The sequence below is a fragment of the Apium graveolens genome, chromosome 11 (assembly GCF_009905375.1).
Source record: "Apium graveolens cultivar Ventura chromosome 11, ASM990537v1, whole genome shotgun sequence".
Lineage (NCBI taxonomy): Eukaryota > Viridiplantae > Streptophyta > Magnoliopsida > Apiales > Apiaceae > Apium > Apium graveolens.
The window spans coordinates 190,567,439-190,587,121 of NC_133657.1; the positions used below are offsets into that span (position 1 = coordinate 190,567,439).

General features: G+C 30.7%; 2 protein-coding genes and 1 long non-coding RNA gene across 3 annotated transcripts; 2 read left to right on the forward strand and 1 right to left on the reverse strand.

The window, feature by feature from the left end:
* Positions 1–480: 480 nt before the first annotated feature.
* On the forward strand, positions 481–1,545 carry LOC141696301 (uncharacterized). The gene is made up of 2 exons (XM_074500461.1): positions 481–789; positions 880–1,545. The coding sequence occupies exons 1-2, from the start codon at positions 481–483 to the stop codon at positions 1,543–1,545; spliced, it is 975 nt and encodes a 324-aa protein (XP_074356562.1).
* A 4,575-nt stretch (positions 1,546–6,120) lies between these two features.
* Positions 6,121–7,122, reverse strand: LOC141698476 (putative carboxylesterase 17). The gene has a single exon (XM_074503180.1). It carries the CDS (start codon positions 7,120–7,122, stop codon positions 6,121–6,123), a length of 1,002 nt encoding a protein of 333 aa, XP_074359281.1.
* A 6,889-nt stretch (positions 7,123–14,011) lies between these two features.
* Positions 14,012–16,301, forward strand: LOC141696881 (uncharacterized). Its single transcript, XR_012564527.1, has 3 exons — positions 14,012–14,121; positions 14,936–15,105; positions 15,990–16,301. It is a non-coding gene; the product is annotated as an uncharacterized LOC141696881 (long non-coding RNA).
* The last annotated feature ends 3,382 nt before the right edge of the window (positions 16,302–19,683 follow it).

The window sequence follows — 19,683 nt, forward strand, 5'->3', positions numbered from 1 at the left end:
TGATTGTTTTTCATTGATTTGTGTTACATTGTTAATGAAATATATGATTTAATAAAGCATCTTCTACAAAAGTTGCTAATTCTAACATGGTATCAGAGCGGAGAAGACGATCTTGTGACGATACTACTGCGATCTGACGATGCTTCACGATGCTTATCTCTGGTGTAACTTTTCTCATTTCTTTTGTTGTTTGTTGATCGATTCTGTTCATTTCTGGTGAATTGTTCTCATTTTTGTTGATCGATTCTTTCTTGACTATTTCATATTCCAATTTTCCAGTGTTTTGATTGATTGTTTCTGAGATTTACACATTGATTCTCATCATTATCTTCTTGTTTCTGAGTTGATATACATACTGGTTATTCCTTGAAAATTCTATCAACTGATTGTTGATAATCTTGTTTCAGAATCAATTAGATATGATATTTCTTGATAAGTTTTTTTTGATGATCTGAAATTCTGTTTTCTTCGAGTCTCAATATGGCTGAGAATAATGAAAATCAGACTCCTGTTATGGATCAATCTCAAAATCCTACTTCTCCTTATTATATTCATCCTTCTGATAATCCTGGTATGAAATTGGTTAATATCAAGTTTGATGGAACTGGTTATGGTGATTGGAAGTGTTCGATGTTAATTAGCTTATCAGCAAAGAATAAAACTGGTTTTGTTGATGGAACGATTACAAAGCCTTTGATTGCAAATCCTAACTATAAGGCTTGGGAACGTTGTAACAATATGATGATTTCTTGGTTGCTTGGAGTGTTAGATCAGAGTAGTGCTAGAAGTGTTCTGTATTTCAACACAGCTCATAATATTTGGAACAATTTGGAAGAACGCTATGGACAAACGTCTGGCACATTGTTATTTTCTTTATAGCAAAGCTTATATGAGATCAAACAAGGAGCTGATTCTGTTTCTAGTTACTATACTAAAATCAAGATGATTTGGGATCAACTAGATGCTGTAGACCCTATAACTTCATGTAAATGTGCTGGATGCACATGTGAGATAACACAGAAGATGATAAAATCTCAGGAAGACAGAAGATTAGTTGAATTTCTCATAAAGTTAAATAATGGATTTGAAGTAATTAGAGGCAGCATCCTTGTCATGAGTCCATTACCTGCAATATCACACGCTTATAGATTGTTGCTTCAGGAAGAAAATCACAAGAAGTTGTTACATCCTGTTCAATCATCAGAAGAGGTCATGGCTTTTGCTGCAAATAGGAGAAATTTCAATTTCAGATCACAGGGTGGATCTGGTTCCAATTTCAGGTCTCAGTCTGGTGAAAACAGAGGAAAATTCAATTCTTATTTTTGTGATCATTACAAAATGACTGGCCACACTACTCAGAGATGTTACAAATTACATGGTTATCCATCACATTTCAAGACTGACAATAGACCAGACAGCAGAAAAGTAGTTGCTAATGTCAATTCTGAAACAAATGAAAGTACTAATATTTCTGATAACAAGAATGTAGGTTTCACAGATGCTCAATATGCACAACTTTTGCAGCTACTTGGAAAGGATGCATGAGAATTATCTACTAAGAATAACATGAAAGCAGCTTGTGTTGCAGGTAAGATTTGTCTTGCATCCCACACATCAGTTCATTGGATTGTGGACAGTGGAGCTACTGACCATATGTGTCATGATTTGTCTCTTTTTATGCAATTTTCTCCAATTCCAAATCTGGAAACTTATATAACTCTTCCAGATGGGAAGAAGGTATTAGTATCACAGATAGGAGATATTTAAAGTTACTGACAACATAATTCTTAAGGATGTAATATATGTACCTGATTTCAGATACAATTTGGTATCCATACCAAAACTTTATCAGGATCTTAAATGTTCAGTTACTTTTACTAATGATCACTGTTTTTTTCAGAGTCTTTCAATGAGACAAATGCATCTTGGTAACTCCAAGAATGGACTTTACTACTTAGCAACAAACCATATCAGTAATGATGCAAAATATTTTACAGCTGCAATTTCTGTTGAAGAGAATCAGAACAAGATCAAGCTTTGGCATTTCAGAAGCCTATTTCCATGCTTCATCATTTATCAAATGTATTTGATAAACCTTGTAGATTACATACAATATGTCAAGTCTGTCCTAAAGCAAAGCAAACTAGATTCCCTTTTCCTCATAGTTCAATAAAAACTGATGCAGCTTGTTCTATGGTGCATTTGGATGTATGGGGCCCTTATAAAGAGCTAACTCATGACAATTACAAGTATTTTTTTACAATAGTTGATGACTTTAGCAGAATGACTTGGGTATTCTTATTAAAGAATAAATCTGAAGTTTTTCCATTATTTTGTGATTTTGTTCTTTACATAGAAAATCAGTTCAAACATTCTATTCATGTAGTCAGAATTGATAATGCCCCTGAGCTGAGTAAAGGTGATATGCTGCAATTTTATAAATCTAAAGGCATTCACTTGCAAACTACTTGTGTCAATACACCACAACAGAATGGAATTGTGGAAAGAAAACAAAGGCATATACTGGAGGTTTCAAGAGCACTATTCTTTCAGTCCAAGCTTCCAATTCAGTACTGGGGAGAGTGTGTACTGTGTGCAGTACATATTATCAACAGAGTACCTTTGTCAGTATTATCCAACTCCAGTCCTTATAAAATTTTCTTTAAGGAGCCACCAGACTTATCCCATATGAGATTATTTGGCTGTTTGTGTTTTGTTTCTACTTCTCAGGTTAATAGAAGCAAATTTGATGAAAGAGTTGTCCCACATGTGTTCTTAGGGTACTCACCTGGGAAGAAAGGCTACAAGGTACTGAATACTAAAACTCTTGCTGTTTCAATCTCTAGAGATGTTATATTTCATGAGCAACACTTTCCATATCATCTGAAATCATCTACAGATCATTCATCTAAGTTTCAAAATTTTCTTCCTATAGTAACTCCTTTCACAGAATTTACACCCATACCAGATGTTTTTCAACTTCCTGCCCATGATCATGATTCTCAAGATTTTGATTTTCATCATTCTTCACACTCTAATAATAACACTCATTCTTCACACACTGATGAAAATCATTTTTCACACACTGATGAAATTACTTCTGACAATAGAGCTATTCTAAGAAAAAGCACCAGAGTTGTAAATCCACCTTCATTCCTAAAAGATTTTATTTGTAATCATAGTACATCAACTTCTACAATCAATGATCATTGGTGCAATATCATTTCTTCATAACATTTATCACCTCAGCATCATTCTTTTCTTGCTCATACTGTTTCACTCAAAGAACCATTGACATATGAAGAAGCTATTAGAGATAATAGATGGGTCGAAGCAATGAGAAAAGAAATAATAGCACTTCAGGAGAATCAGACCTGGGAGTTGGTCTCTTTACCAGCTGGAAAGAAGCCTATAGGTTCTAAATGGGTATATAAGATAAAGTTTAAGGCAGATGAGAATATAGAACGTTTTAAAACTCGATTGGTGGCAAAGGGTTACAATAAAAAATGGGGAATAGATTATGAAGAAACGTTTTCACCAGTTGTTAAGATGACTACTGTTCGATGTTTGCTAGCATTAGTATCACATAAACTCTGGCAATTGCATCAGCTTGACATTAACAATGCATTCTTGCATGGTGATCTTACTGAGGAAGTTTATATGTCTCCACCACAGGGTTTTGATTGTCCAAAAGGTTATGTATGTCGACTTATCAAGTCATTATACGGGTAAAACAAGCTTCTCGACAGTGGTTTGCAAAACTGCTAGGTGAACTGCAGCTGCGTGGCTTTACACAATCTAAGAATGATTATTCTATTTTCATTAAAAGAACCAATCAGTGTACTACCATTGCTGCTGTATATGTAGACGACATTATTCTAACAGGAGACGATGAAACAGAAATCCAAGCTCTTAAAGTACATCTACATGCAACATTCAGCATAAAAGATTTGGGTTTGATGAGTTATTTTTTGGGCATCGAGATCGGGTATCTTGCAGAAGGAACTACCATGTCCCAGGCCAAGTTTACGAAAGAATTATTAGATGAAGCTGGTATATCTTCATTCAAAAATACAGTTACTCCATTACCATTGAACATCATTCTCAAGTCAGATGAAGGAGAGCTCTATTCTGATCCTTCTACTTATCGATGTCTTGTTGGAAAACTGGATTTTCTGACTCATACCAGACCGGATTTATCATTCACGGTTCAACATTTAAGCCAGTTTCTACAGAATCCTAGGGTACCTCATTTTAAAGCTTTAATGCATACTCTTCATTATGTAGCTTCAACTGCAGGACAAAGCATTCTGCTACAAGGCACTGACCATCTAACTTTACAAGCTTTCACTGATTCAGATTGGGGTGCTTGCAAAGACACATGACGATCTATTTCAGGATATGTCATGCTTCTTGGGAAATCACCAATAAGTTGGAAATCAAAGAAACAAGAAATTGTGTCTAAAAGCTCAGCAGAAGCAGAATATCGTGCTATGTCCAATGCTGCTTCAGAATTTACTTGGTTGGTCAGATTATTAGCAGAGTTGGGTATGCCGTGTCTCAAACCTGTCACATTACGTTGTGATAACCAGAGCTCCATCCATATTGCAAAAAATCCTGTGCATCATGAGCGTACAAAGCATATCGAGATCGATGTGCATTTTACTCGTGATAAAGTAGTGGAAGGATTGATTCAGCTTTCCTATGTTCCAACAACTCATCAGCTGGCAGATGTTTTTACAAAAGTATTGCCTTCTGTTCAGTTCACAGAACTTCTGTCCAAACTTGGGATGACACAATGTCACCCTCGTTTGCGGGGGGATGTTACGAATATGCAGTATCAAGAGAATCAAAATTCAAGTGACAACACACATGATGTCACTAAGTGCCAACTCAACAAAGTTTGTTAGAACTAACTGCATCATACCAACTCAACTAGCAGCCTCTAGAGTACTATATAAAAGCAGCTATTTGCTACTTGCTTAGTTAGTGAATGAAAATGAGAGTACAAATTTGTATGTAGTGTGTTGCAGATTGTAATCACTAGATAGTACTATGATTTCAATAAGAGTGATTGTTTTTCATTGATTTGTGTGACATTGTTAATAAAAGATATGATTTGATAAAGCATCTTCTACGAAAGCCGCTAATTCTAACAAGTTTTATAGTAATGCAGTTAACTAATCAGTTGCATAGTCATTCTGTATTTTCTTAAGAAAAAGATTATGACAGATACTAAACGTTTTCCTAGAAATGGGCAATTTAGGCCACTTGCAAAAGTAACTTAAAAACTAACTTTGACATTCTGTAACAAACATTTTCTAGTAAAATATCCTATTGTTTACATTGTTTTAACAACTTGCCATAAATATACTACAATGGTAATTAGTAACTTCATATACCGTTACTATATAACGTTTCTTGCTAAAATATGCAACCTCTTCAACACTACGCTTTGCCTATCCTAGCAGTTTCATTCAGTAAAAAATTGTCTACCAAAAAATTATTAAAAATGTGATATATATTTTTGTGTTTTATGCCGGAGTGGTACCTTAAACGTTCACCTTGATCAGCTTATGGAAGTGTCGTTCGCCTTGATCGGTTTATCCAATAGCCAACGTCTAAACCAACGACAAAGAGTAAAGAAGCATGAGACAAGAACGAGAAAAAAATTAATTGTAGTTTCGTATTGATACATTCGTAACATCTGTATCCAACACAGGAAGAATGTACTGAAGTAGCTTGGTTTGGTTGAGTGCTTAACTTGTTGTAGAGGTGTCTTGTTTAGATTGGAGCCTGATTCCCATCGTTTCTCTTCAGACTCGCAGTTGCTAAGCGTTTGATAAGATTTTAGTTAGTTTAGTTCTTGTTTAAAGTTATTATTTTGTTGAGCATGGAAAAGCAAATATCAAACCCGCAAAAAGACCATATATGCTTTAATATTAGTGCATTACGAGATTAGTAGTTCAAATTTCCCGCAACAGCAGACTTTTATTGGAACTTAAATGTTTTAGGAATACATGCAACTCAAGTCGCCAACCATATTAAAATCCATATTCAAGATAAACTCACTCACTATACATTACCACAAACACACATAATAGTAAGTCAATGTTGATCTTAATGCCTCTTGATGAAATCGCTTATTGCTGCAATCAATTCCTGGGTACGTGTAGCTGTTAATGGATCTGAATCAACAGCAATTTTGTTCAAATAAAAAGAATGACCCACACCAGCACTGAAAAACAACTCCACATCTTTCCCTGCTTTTTTCATGGCCTCATAGTATTCCATCTCGGTGTCTGTCATCAAATCAGTCTCCGCCACGCAGAGCATCATTGGCAACATTTTTAGGCTACTCATTGGGGGTGCAGCGTCCCCCATAGGGCACGTGATAGGGTGGTCCTTTGTGGATCCAATTGGCAATGCGAACTCAAGGAACTTGTCCAACATGTCCAATGTCAAGAATGGAGATTGTAGCTGCTCTAATTCAGATTTGCTTCCTGTAGCACGGACGAATCCGGGATGAATTGGGATTCCTCCAGCTAGACGCAAGGGGCTAAGATCCTCGTTCCCTACACGAGCTGCAACTTCGTGCACAAGGTTCCCGCCAGTGCTGTCTCCAATCAGGAACACGCGGGCGAAGTCTGCATGTGCACTAAGCCATGTCTCGTGCTTGTCTCCTTTGGCTAATGAACGTAGCCAGACCAGTGCATGATAGCTCTCTTCGCAGGCTGCAGGGAGACGATGCTCGGGGGCTCTCGGGAGATAGACCGAGACGATTATGGAGCGTGAGGTACGAGCTAGTCTAGTGTACACAGCATAGTACATGTTCCAACTGGCTTCGCTAATGCAAAAGCCGCCTCCGTGGAAATGAAGGACAATAGGCAAAATTTCGGAATCTGTAGCATTTTTTTCTGGTAAGTAGATACGGACTCGAACTCCAGAGTCTGTATCTACGTCCTTGACAGCAACTCCGTCGATAAATTTTTCATGAGACATGACCGGTTGAGCCATAAAACTGACTTCTGGTGGACTGGTCCATGTTCTGTCGACGGAGCCATCATCGTAAACTCGGAGCCAACCAGATACTTCCTGAGCTATTTTCTTTTCGTGGACCATAATTCGATGAGAGTATCAGTTTAATTTAATGGTAATTATATGTGAAGTGAAGAGAGTGCTATTGGTGTGTTTATATAATACTTTGTAGTTGGGATTGATGTGTGGATTTTATTTTTAGACAAGCATCATATGGTCCGGAGAGAGTATTTTCGGCCACTTGCGAAAGAAAACTTAAAAACTCAGTTTATCATTCTGTAACGAACATTTACATTATTTTAATTTGTCATGCACATGCTAGTGTCGTCGTAAATACGCCCAAATATTTATACTATTAACATCACATGTTATATGATCCGTGTTCTAAATTTTGATGACAATTCTACTACTCAAAGAGGTTTGTAGTAACGAGAGTATTTGATTACAAATTTGGGTAAAATAGAATATTATTTTTAATTTAATATTTGTTTAACTTAATCTGTTAACTTTTAATTTTGATTTGTATTTAAGTTGTAATTTACATAGCATAATAATTATTTTTTTTGTATTTTTTTCTAATCTTTTACCAATATTTTAATAATAAAAATACTTAAAAAGTTGTCTTTCTTTGTTAGAAATTAGTACTTATTTCCGGTTTTTTATTTAAGATCATTATTTATTCTTTTCAAATTTTTTATTCTAAAATCGAGTTTTCTCGATTAATCCTAATTTTGCCCAAATGTTACTCAAATCAAGTAAAAAATTGAATTTTGATCGAATATATTAAAATCGGATTGAAAATAGGTCCGAGTCCGAATACTCCAGCATGCCGAGTAATTCAAGTTTTAGAACTGTTTTTTGTCAGAAAATTTTAGAACTACGGTTATAATCATTAATATGATAACAAACTTTTTTTTTTGACATTTTTTAAAATAACAATTTTTTGCCAAGATTTTCAGAAATCTATCAATTGATTTGGCGGAGATAAAAACTTATTCTCCTCTCTAAAAACATATCAATAAATTTAGAGAGAAAATTTTGTTCACCGTGTTCTCATGATTTTTTAGGAAAACAAAGAAAAAGAATGGAAAGTTAAAAATAAGTTGATTTCTCTTTAATTTTTTCTTTTTAAAAATGGGATAATTAAGAGAGAAAGATAATTATAGTAATAATTATATTGAACTAGAGACCTATGCCGCGCTATGCATGCTCTTATTATTTATTTTTTAAATTTTTTATACTTTGTATATATGTGTGTGTAAGTATATATGTGTGTATATAACATCATATATAATATTTTGTATATTAAATAACTTGTTTTTCTATTTAGGAAAAAAAAAACTTCTTTTCCGTTATTTTTATGCCGTCGAGAAATAATTAGAAAAATAAGATAAAACAAAATAAATTAATTAATTGGGTTTCATGATATTTTTTTCGCGGCATGTAATAAAAATTACAAATGTCATTTATTTCAAAAATGTATCATTCAAATTTATGTACTTGTTTAAAATTATACTATGATTTCATTGATTTTCTTAATTATGACTTGAGATATAAAAATCATAGTCTTATATTAGATTTTTAAAACGTATATCAATGAAATACCAGACGATTACTTAATATAATAAATTATTTAATTAAAAACTATACATATAACATAGTATAATTTTAACAAATTTTTAAGTTTACTTAACCTAATTGTATAATATGCCGTTGTCTTATGATGAGTATATAAGAAATTATTTATCATTTTTTTGGTGATTTAAATTTATAGTAAATGTCATGGTATAGTTTCATTTACAAAAATGAATTAAAATAATATTGCTTCTAATTTTGCGGATTTTCAATTGAAAAAACTCCATTGTGCATTGCAAATTTCAATGCAAATTTATCACAATTCGCAATTGGACATTTACTCTAATTTAAACTCAAATACAATATTACATATTACATATGAAGTTCTCCTTTAAACTCAACTGCTATATTACATGAAAATAAAATTTTGTTGAGTTGTCGTCTTTGAACACGCCTCGTATTCAGACACTAAAAAGTTATAATAGAGGATATACAATAATTTTGAAATTGTAATAAATTCAAAATAAAATATTTGTTGATATAATAGAGGATATACAATAATTTTGAAATTGGAATAAAATTGAAATTAGAAATTTATGGACAGTTTATCAGCGTCGTCTTCGAAGCCTCGTATTCTGCAACTAAAAGATATAAAAGAGGATATACAATAATTTTAATATCGAAATAAATCAAATTAAGATATTTATTGACAGTTTCGCGGTGTCGTCAACGACGCCTCATATTTTGCAACTAAAAAGTATAAAAGAGGATAACATTAATTTTGAAACTGAAATATTTTAAATCAAAATAAGATATTTATTGACAGTTTATGAGCGTCATATTCAACGAAACCTTGTATTCGAAAACTAAAATGATATAATAGAGGATATGTAATAATTTTGAAATCGAAATAAAATCAAAATCAGAAATATATAGATAGTTTTTCGACATCGTATTCTGCAACTAAAAAGATATAATAGAGGATACCAATAATTTTGAAATAGAAATAAATCAAAATAACATATTTATTGAAAGTTTCTCGGTGCTGTCTTCAACGACGCCTCATATTCTCTGCAACTAAAAAGATATAAAAAGAGGATATACAATAATTTCGAAATTGAAATAAAATAAAAAAAATATTTTTACTTAATAATACATTCTATTATTACTTATGAGTAAAAGTTTGAAATTAAATTTAGCAAAATGGAAAAATCACATATATAAGAAAATCTAATATTATCCTTAAAATCTTAAAACTTTTTATTATTCAAATTGACATTAAATTTATATGTTACATAAGTAATTAATAAATCATGAAAAAGACATAAAATATTATTATATATTTCATCTCTACTTTTTTAATAATTTTATTAATAACATCTATTAATTATGTATAATTGATTAGTTATTTAAATAGTTAAAAAATAAGATTCGTGAATTCATAATTTTTTATATATGTATGTATATATGTTACTTGAGGCACCTTAGTACCATATTTTATTATATTAAAATAATTTGTTTACAAATATAAAAATATGAAAAATATGTGCACAATTGCATGGTGGATCATCTGTTTTCCTAGGTCCACTTAACTCATTTCAAGATACTCAATTATAATCTTATAAAAAATTGTAATGTTATAAGTCATATTTGTAAAGAAAAGTCATGTATGGAGCTGTCTTAGAAAATAAATAAAATAAATTATTTATTAGTGACATTTTTTTTAAACAACTCAAACTTTTATTTCAAAATTACATGCTTATGATCGAGAATATCTTTTTTTACATAAGAATATCTTTTAAATCAATCTTACAAATTAAATTATAAAATCTAGTATTTATTAAAATATTTAATAATAAATGAATGAGCCCATTTCACTTTGTATTAAAGTCTAAGAATTAGTATTGGAATTAGTATTTTTATTTTTCAAATTATTTTAAAAGTGACAAATAAAAATATTTAAAGCACATGAACCAGATAATTTTTATACCACAACACTAAATTGTGAAACGATGTACAGTGCACTTGAACTAATAATTTTTTTAAAAAAAATTAATAAAAAAAATCATTGTAGTGAGAGACTGGACAAAAAAAATAATATATTAATGAGGTTACAGATTTATCTAGATTCAAAATCATGTGAATATATCATATTATACCAAGTTAGTTAAAAATATTTATTATTATTTTCAATCTATTTTAAAGATAAAATTGATAATAGAAAATTTTATAAATAATTCATTTGCTTAATAGCGTGAGCATATGTTTATATTCTTAACATATTAAGTATATTAAGTATTACAAAAAAATGGTACACGTAACATATCACATTAAAAATTAACTCTCTATAAATGTGTTTGGTAAGTTTAATGGAGGTATTAATAACAACATATCTCTTTCATATATCTAATTTGATAATGTTGTAGTAATGTCTATGGTTGAATGATAAATTAATTGATTTTTATATTTAAGGTGTACTAATTTTATAAAAAGGAGATGACATACTCTTTATGCATGTCTTATCATTTCTATCAAATCTAGAATATGAATATTTGAATTTGCTAATTTAGTAATTTAAAATTTTATAAAATAAGATTCAAATTTTTTTAAAAAATAAAATTTTCATAATGTAAGTTTACCTTATCTAATCATATAATAATTAATATTACACGACGGCGTCTCATGGCGCCTTCTCGTATTTTATTTTATCGAAATATTTATTACTAACATATGTCAATTATGTGTAGCTAGTTTAGTATTAAAATTTTATAAAATAAGATTCAAAAATTCATAATAGAATATAATTTTCACAAATTTGCAAGTTTACCTTATCTTATCATATAATGATCAATGATACTTGACGGCGTCTCACAGCGCCATCTCGCATTTTATTATAGAAATATTTTATTAGGAACATATATTAATTATGTGTAGTTAATTTAGTAATTTAAATATTACAATTTTTTTAAAAGAATTTAATTTTCATTATGCAAGTTTACTTTATCTAATCATATAATAATCAATGTTACTTGACGGCGCCTCACTACCCCGTCTCGCATTTTATTATATAGAAATATTTATTAATAACATAAATCAATTATGTGTAGCTAATTTAGTTTTTAAAATTTTATAAAATAAGATTCGAAAATTCGTAAAATTATATAATTTTCAAAAATTTGCAACACTACAAGATTACTGCCAATAAACATCACACATTAGACATCGGTTAACTTTGCCACTGATTTTAAAAGAAGTATTGACATCATCCCGTGTTTTTGTGATGTCTTTGTTCTTTGTAGACATCGGTTATAATTAAACCGATGTCTAAAATTTACCAAAAAAATAATAATTTCGCGCCCACCTTTTCTTTCCCCCCTTAGTCAAATTTTCATTCAGCTTTAATTCTAAATTCCCCCCCCCCAATCCCAAAATTCTCCCCCCTTAACCAAATTTTGGTTCCCCCAAATCAATCTTCAGACACAAAATCAAACCTCTCTCTCTCGATCGAACCTCTCTCCCCTCACAATCTCTCTGAACTCCGGCCATCATCTCACCATCACAATCTCTCTCTCTCTCTCACCTCTCTCTCTCTCGAACTGGAACCTCTCTCTCTCTCTGAACCTCTCCCCGCTCTCAATCTCTCCGTTAAGCCTCTTTCAGTTAACCTATCTACTTCGGTAAGTGTTGTATCTACTTGAATCGAACTGCTCTTCTCTGCATGAACACCAGTTTTAAAAGTTGAGGATTTTTGAATTCAAAACCCTAATTTTGTAAATTGGGGTTTTTTTCTAATTCGAAACCCTTATTTTTTTTATTAATTTAGTACCTAAACTTGTTGCTAATACTTTTCTTCTTGTTGTATACATGACCTAATCTGAGAAAAAGATTTAAAGCTTTAGGTAATTTGGGTGTTTTTGGTTGTTCATTTGTATTTTTGTTTGTTTTTTTAATTTTTGCAAATTGTGTAAAGTTCACGATCCTTTCATGTCTACTGATTACATGGTATTTTTTAACTTTAATCCTCATTTTTTTGCTTTAGTTGTGATTTGATTTAGTGTTGTTTATTTAATTTTGCTCGTTATAAATACTGATCTATTATTTTATTACGGATATGATTAGGTTTTAAATGTTTTGATTTGGTGCTTGTTATAGATTTATCTCCTTTATTTTATATACAAGTTATCGAAATTAAGTTGTTTGTATACGCGCTCTGCCCGGGTACGAGAGGCTCATGACAGTTTTACTATAGAGTTATTGTAAGTTTCTATATGTTCTAGAGTGGATGATTTTCATTTTTACTTGTAAAACTGCATAATGGAACTTTAGTAGAAACTAATAAATTGCCTTGTCACTTGGAAGTCTTTGAACACAGGTTTACTCTAACTGTTGAAATTGTCTTTAACTTGCAAGTTACTTATAGACGGTTATCGTTGTTATAAGGCTGGATCAGAACTTGAATGCAAGATTGAATGATTATAATAGACATTAATTTTAACGATTGTGTTCTGGTCAAATCTCAGTCAATTCGAAATTTACTGTGCATGCTTACAAGTTGGTGTTAGTTTTGCAAGTTAACAACTAAGATTGATCTTACTTGTTTGCTTTTGCGAAAGTGAAACTGATTATTGTTTGTTGTTTATTGTTTGTCGTAGACATATATGTTCAAGTATGACAGTGTCCATGGTTCTTGGAAGCATCATCAACTCAAAGTTAAGGATGAGAAGACCCTTTTATTTGGTGAGAAACCTGTTGCTGTCTTTGGTTCAAGGTATGGGTTAAATAATATAATGCTCACAATATTGTTGTTAGCCGTACATGTTAGTTCTTTTCAGGTATGTTTTTATGTATTGACATGAGTATTTTCTGTGGGGAAAGTGTTTTGTATGGGGGAATAGTTTATTAGGTACTAATATTTTCCTATTAAATGTAATCTTGTATTTTGGTGAAGTAATTTTACGAAAGGTATATTGATTGGAATTCTATCTTGTTTCTCAGGGAGGTACAAAGAAGGTCATAATATGTGCCCCTAGCAAAGATGCTCCTATGTTTGTTGTTGGTGTCAATGAGAAGGAATACAAATCTGACCTCCATATTGTTTCCAATGCTAGTTGCACCACAAATTGCCTTGCTCCCCTTGCTAAGGTAAATAATTGTCTGAACGTTGGAATAATATTAATTTTTTTATGTCTGAATGTTGTTGTTTGACTTGGTTTGGAAGTGCATCAAACTTTCTTGAGTTATTTTAGGAGTTTGAATAAGTCATTGCAATATATGTTTTAAAATATTATAATATCCCCTGTTGAATTTTCTGCATTCCGTGTTATGAGCATCTTACTTATTCCAAACAACACAACTTTTTCCAGAACAAGTATTAAACCATGTGAATCTTGGGGAGTATATCAGTTCTAAGGTTCCAAGCCTTAAGACATTGCATAGAAACAAGGCCAATGGTGAAGTAAAGCCTTCCTCACTGAAATCACTAGCATATACAATGCAACTACTCTGGAGGTGAGTATGTTGATGCAGAAGTATATTGTCACATCAACATTTAATATTAGGCTTTTCAACGTTTGTTTTTGCTTTCAGCGACGTCTTTATTATACCACCCCAGTGTATTCCATTTGTAACAATTCCTTTTTTAAAGCATGATTTGCGATATTTCCTCTTTTAGAAAGTATATGCCTTGAAAATAAGTGATTCTTTATGTTAAATTCTATGTGATTGTTGGGTCTGGCCACTCGCATTCTCATGGTTAACTTTATCTAAATTATAGTGCACTTGCTCATTCTCAGACTCAAATAAATTCAATTTATATCCCCAGTGAAGAATCTTATAATGTTTGTACAATAGTAAAATACTAAATAGAGTCTACATGTTCTCTTTGATAATTGTGCATCCACGGCTGTTGCGAGTGCACTAATTGGAGAGTTGGGATTTACTTGGTAATTGACTTGATGTATAGTAATATTATTCGTGTTAGGTAGTAAATTTATTCATAACTTGTTTATATCCCAACCTATAGTTTCACATTTTAAATATCTTGTATCTCACAATATTGGTCTAATAGAAGTCCTAGGCTGATGATAGATAACTTTCGGTTTTTGTTGGCAAAACTTCTTTACTGAAAGCCTTGAATCGAACATCAAACTGTTTTTTTTCTTGTTTTGTTCATGTGTTGGGGCTCACATATGTCTATGGGCTGGTATACATGTTTTTATGTATGTAATGCATATTGTATGTTATGTCTTTGTTAATTAACTTACCGCAAAAGCTTATGAAACCTTAAAACTAACAATTTTAATTTAAAATGTTTACAATACAGACATGAATTTAAAAAATAACCATGAGGAATGGATAAAGTCTGAGAAGCCTATTCTGGACACTGTTGTGACATCACGAATGCATGATAGTTTGGATATGACAAATATTGAAATTGAAAACATCCAGAGTGTGAGGAATGACTTGAAATCGGCTCTGTATGCTCTTTTGAAGGTATGTACTTTTAAGTTTGATTGGAACGTTGCTGTATTTTAAAATAACTTATTGATATTCCGCTATTACTAGTATAGTCTAAGTTGTTCTACTGTAACTAGAATTTTAGAAAATAGAAGCGGCTGCTTCGGCATGTTTATATGGTCTTTAATCAAGAGTAGGAGGGTACTGGAGTCTTTTGCTTTTTAAGGAGTTGTCTATTATGTTTAATCTAATTAGTGTTGAGCAATACTTATGATGATTTAAATTATACCTATTGTGATCTTATGAAGAGATATTTTTCTTCTTTTTAAAGGTCTTGTTCTCTCACTTATTTACCATTTTGACTTATATTTCTGTGTTTCTTTGTCTCTTCTTTTTTATTTTGTTATATGTCAGGAATATAAACGGACTTAAAACTACACATTCATCAAAAGTAGACATGGCACATTATGTTCTCTTTGCTAGACAGACGAGTTAGCATTTTCTAGTAAATGAGGACACTACTGTTTCTTTGTGCATTCTGTAAACACTAATCTCACTTGCATCTAGAAGATAATTTAGCATATGTTATTGATTATTTCTCTCACTTCTTCCTCTGATGCTTCTGAAAATGCACTCTGACACAAGTAAAAAGAAACTCATAAGTAATCAACACTTAGTAACAAACAAGTAGACCCTGTATGCACAACTTGAAATACGGCCAGTGTAGTAATCGACATTTAGTAAGTTACAGTAATCTATAACTTAAAACAAGAAAACATAGTACTAGGTACTTGTATTTTTATCAAAGTGGATGGAAATATTAGGATACATGTTTAGTTTTGACTTTTATTTGTGCAACTTGCTTATCTAAGTTGACTGTTAAATTCTTTTACATATGTCTTTTTGGATGGTTAATGCAGCAGCCATGTGGTTGATTTGATCGTGCACATGACATATGTCCAGTAAGTGGGGGATCGTATTTGCTTGCTTGGGATAAAGCGGCTTGCTCATCTTGTCCTCTGCAGTTGTTGAGATATCTAAATAATGGGAACTTATATGGGCCCTTTCTGTCTTGTGTAGAGAGGATTTATGCCTCATATTTTGAAGAGTGTTCAAAACAGGATAGTGAAAAAACTATCTTACAATTTTCATTAGACTGAATGTTTTCAGTTGGTTTCTGGAGAATGTAATAGTTTAGATTTTAGATCATATATTTTACTATTTTGGTTGACGTTCTCAGACAATAATTACACAATTAGTGATGTAAAACTTTACACAATTTGGTCTATAAACTTCTTACACATCACTTTCAATTAAAAAAAGCTGATGTCAAAAAAGATAATGTACATCACTTTAAGGTAAAAAACTGATGTCAAAGAAATCCAAGTTCAAGTTTAAATGAAATATAGAAATCACTTTGTTTAAGATAAAACTGATGTCAAGTACCATTATAAACATCACTTTTAACCAAACAAAACTGATGTCAAAAAATATAATGTACATCAGTTTCAGACAAACAACTGATGTTAAAGACTAACATGTTCATGTCTAAATGATACATAGACATCACTTCATTCTAGAAAACACTGATGTCTATACGCTAAATTAGACATCACCTTTCATTAAAGAAACAGATGTTTAATATGTCATTTTACATCACCTCTGTCAAAATTATCGATGTTTTTGTGACAAAAAACATAGCTCAATATATGTTTAATATGTTTTAATAGGTGTAATTTAGTTATTAAATAATTTTGTTATAGCATTTTTTGTAAAAAATCATCACATAGACATCAGTGTTTTTCACTAAAATCGATGTTTTTGTGACAAAAAACATAGCTCATGATATGTTTAACATGTTTAATTAGGTGTAATTTAGTTATTACATAATTTATTTCTAGCATTTTATGTAAATAATCAACACATAGACATCTGTTTTTTAACTAAAATCGATGTCTAATCGAGTATAGACATCGGGTATTCACCGATGTCTAGAATAAACATCACCGACATCAACATCGGTTGGGAAACAGCATAGATATCGGCCAAAAAGCGATGTCTATGGACTTTATTTTATTTTATCTAATCATATAATAATCACAGTTACTCGACAGAACCTCATGGCCACAGGCGGTCTTGACCGGTACAGGCCGTGCGGGTGCACTGGACCTACTGGGGTCAAGGGGCCCAAATATTTTATAGTCCACTGTATATATATATGTCATATCTAATTTTGTAATATATATATTTAAAAACCCAAAACTAAGTCCCTAAATTCAAAACAGAGCCGAAGTTTTTCATTTATTTTAGTTTATCAAAGGCCCACATGAATTTGACTTTGTTTATTAAATTTATTATGATTAATTCAGTGATTTTCTTGTTGTATTGTCATCCAAGATGCTGCTACTTTAGGTTATATATAGGTTATAAAATTCATTTTCTTGTTAATCTCAACCTATGTTATCCCTCATTAAAAACTTTCTAAACATATAAAATACTGTATTAGTTTAGACTTCATAATATTTGTATAATTTTAAGATATTTGTTACTTTTTGTTTTTTGTAACAAACTTGAATATATTGGATCTAAAATTAACATGTGGGCATCAGCCTTCTAGCATAGCAGTTGTCTTGGTTCCAAACCTCTTAAAATATTATTTTTTTTTTGAAAAAAATTTGTTTCACATTTTTATATAGGGCCTCGAAAAAATGTCTGCACTGGGCATAGAAAAACTCAGGACCGGCCCTGCTCACGGCAACGTCTCGCATTTTATTATATAGAAATATTTTATTAGGAACATATATTAATTATGTGTAGCTAATTTATTAATTTAAAATTTTATAAAATAAGATTCAGAAATACTTAAAAAATATAATTTTTATTATGCAAGTTTACCTTATATAATCATATAATAATCAATTTTACTCAATGGTGGCTCACATCGCCGTCTCGCATTATATTATATAAAAATATTTATTATAACATATATCAAATATATGTAGATAATTTAGTATCTAAATTTTATAAAATAAGATTCAAAAATACGTAAAAAAAAATAATTTTCACAAATTTGCAAGTTACCTTATCTAATCATATAATTATAAGTTGGTTTGGTTTGCTTAATTAGTGCACAAAACTTATTATAATTGGTTTATTACATAATTACTTTTTATTTTGTTAGTTTAATTAGCATAATCAATACTCTTTTTGAAGCAACAAATTTGAAATTTGAAATATAAGATCATGTATAAAAGAATAATCTTTATGGACAGAATTTTACAAATATCCTTGCTAATTGTTCAAAAATATAACATATAACATAATTAAATATAAACAAACCAATTAAGGTAGATAGCCAACATATTAGATAACTTTCCTTTTCAGTTGTTAATTATCAGTGGGTTAAGGAACTAATGTGTCAAAGAATAGGCTATTGAGAGAAATAATTTAAATTTTGAATTTTGAAAAATAATGTGAACAGGGAAACAGGGAAACATGATGCTGAAAAGATATTTTTTTACTTAATTAATGCACAAAATTTACTATATCTATTATATATATAATAGAGCAAATAAGGGGTTGGATGAGATAATTTAATCATATTAAAATTACTGAATTGCCCCTCATAATTGTATGTTATTAATTATTTTCATTTAATATGCATCCATTAATTACCTCTAACTTAATATGTATGTATTAAGTAATATGTCTCATTATTACGTATATTTATTAATACTTGATTATTTAATAATAACAATTTATGAACATATGAATAAATTAAATACATTTTTAAGGAGAAAAATAATATTAGTGTACGAAGATCGAAGCACAAATAGTAGAAATTATTTTTTATTCTAATAATGTGGGAACTATTATAAAAAAGCATAATTTTCATAAAATGGTTAAAACTATACATAAACAATGATTATATTGAAATTTTAAAGGTATAAACGATATAATGCATAATTGTTTTAACTGTATTAATATATAACAAATATTGAACTTTCATGCATATAAGAAAAATGGTTGAAAAAACTTGAGGATCATTAATATTACATATACTTCGAGTTGATGGGATCATTAGTCTAATAACGCATACTTCCGGTCAAGATCCACAATCACGAACCTCATTTATCGCACTTTTAGCATTCAAATACATTGGGTATTTAAAAAATTATTTATTCATATTTCGGGCATAGAACACCACTACATTTCTCCATTGTTTCACCTTAATAATAAATATCGAAAAACTTATTTTGCATCGATATAACCACACCCAAGAAATTCAAAAACTACTCATATAAATAGGTTAATTTCATCAATTCACCTAGAAACAACACGAATATACTGTCAATAACTGCAATTAAAAATGCGCAATCGAGAGCATGCCCGTGCATTGCACGAGTTATAAAGCAATCGGTCAACTTGATATTTTCAAGTGCTCAATGACGGCAATTCAGCAATAGTGTTCAAAATATAAAACAAGTACAACTTTTACGAATATTATATATTAATTATCCGATATAAAATAGAAAAAAAATGCATCTTACAACATAATTTCTATTTCATTTATATAATATGTACATTGTTAATTAACATGTGAGTTTAGAAAAT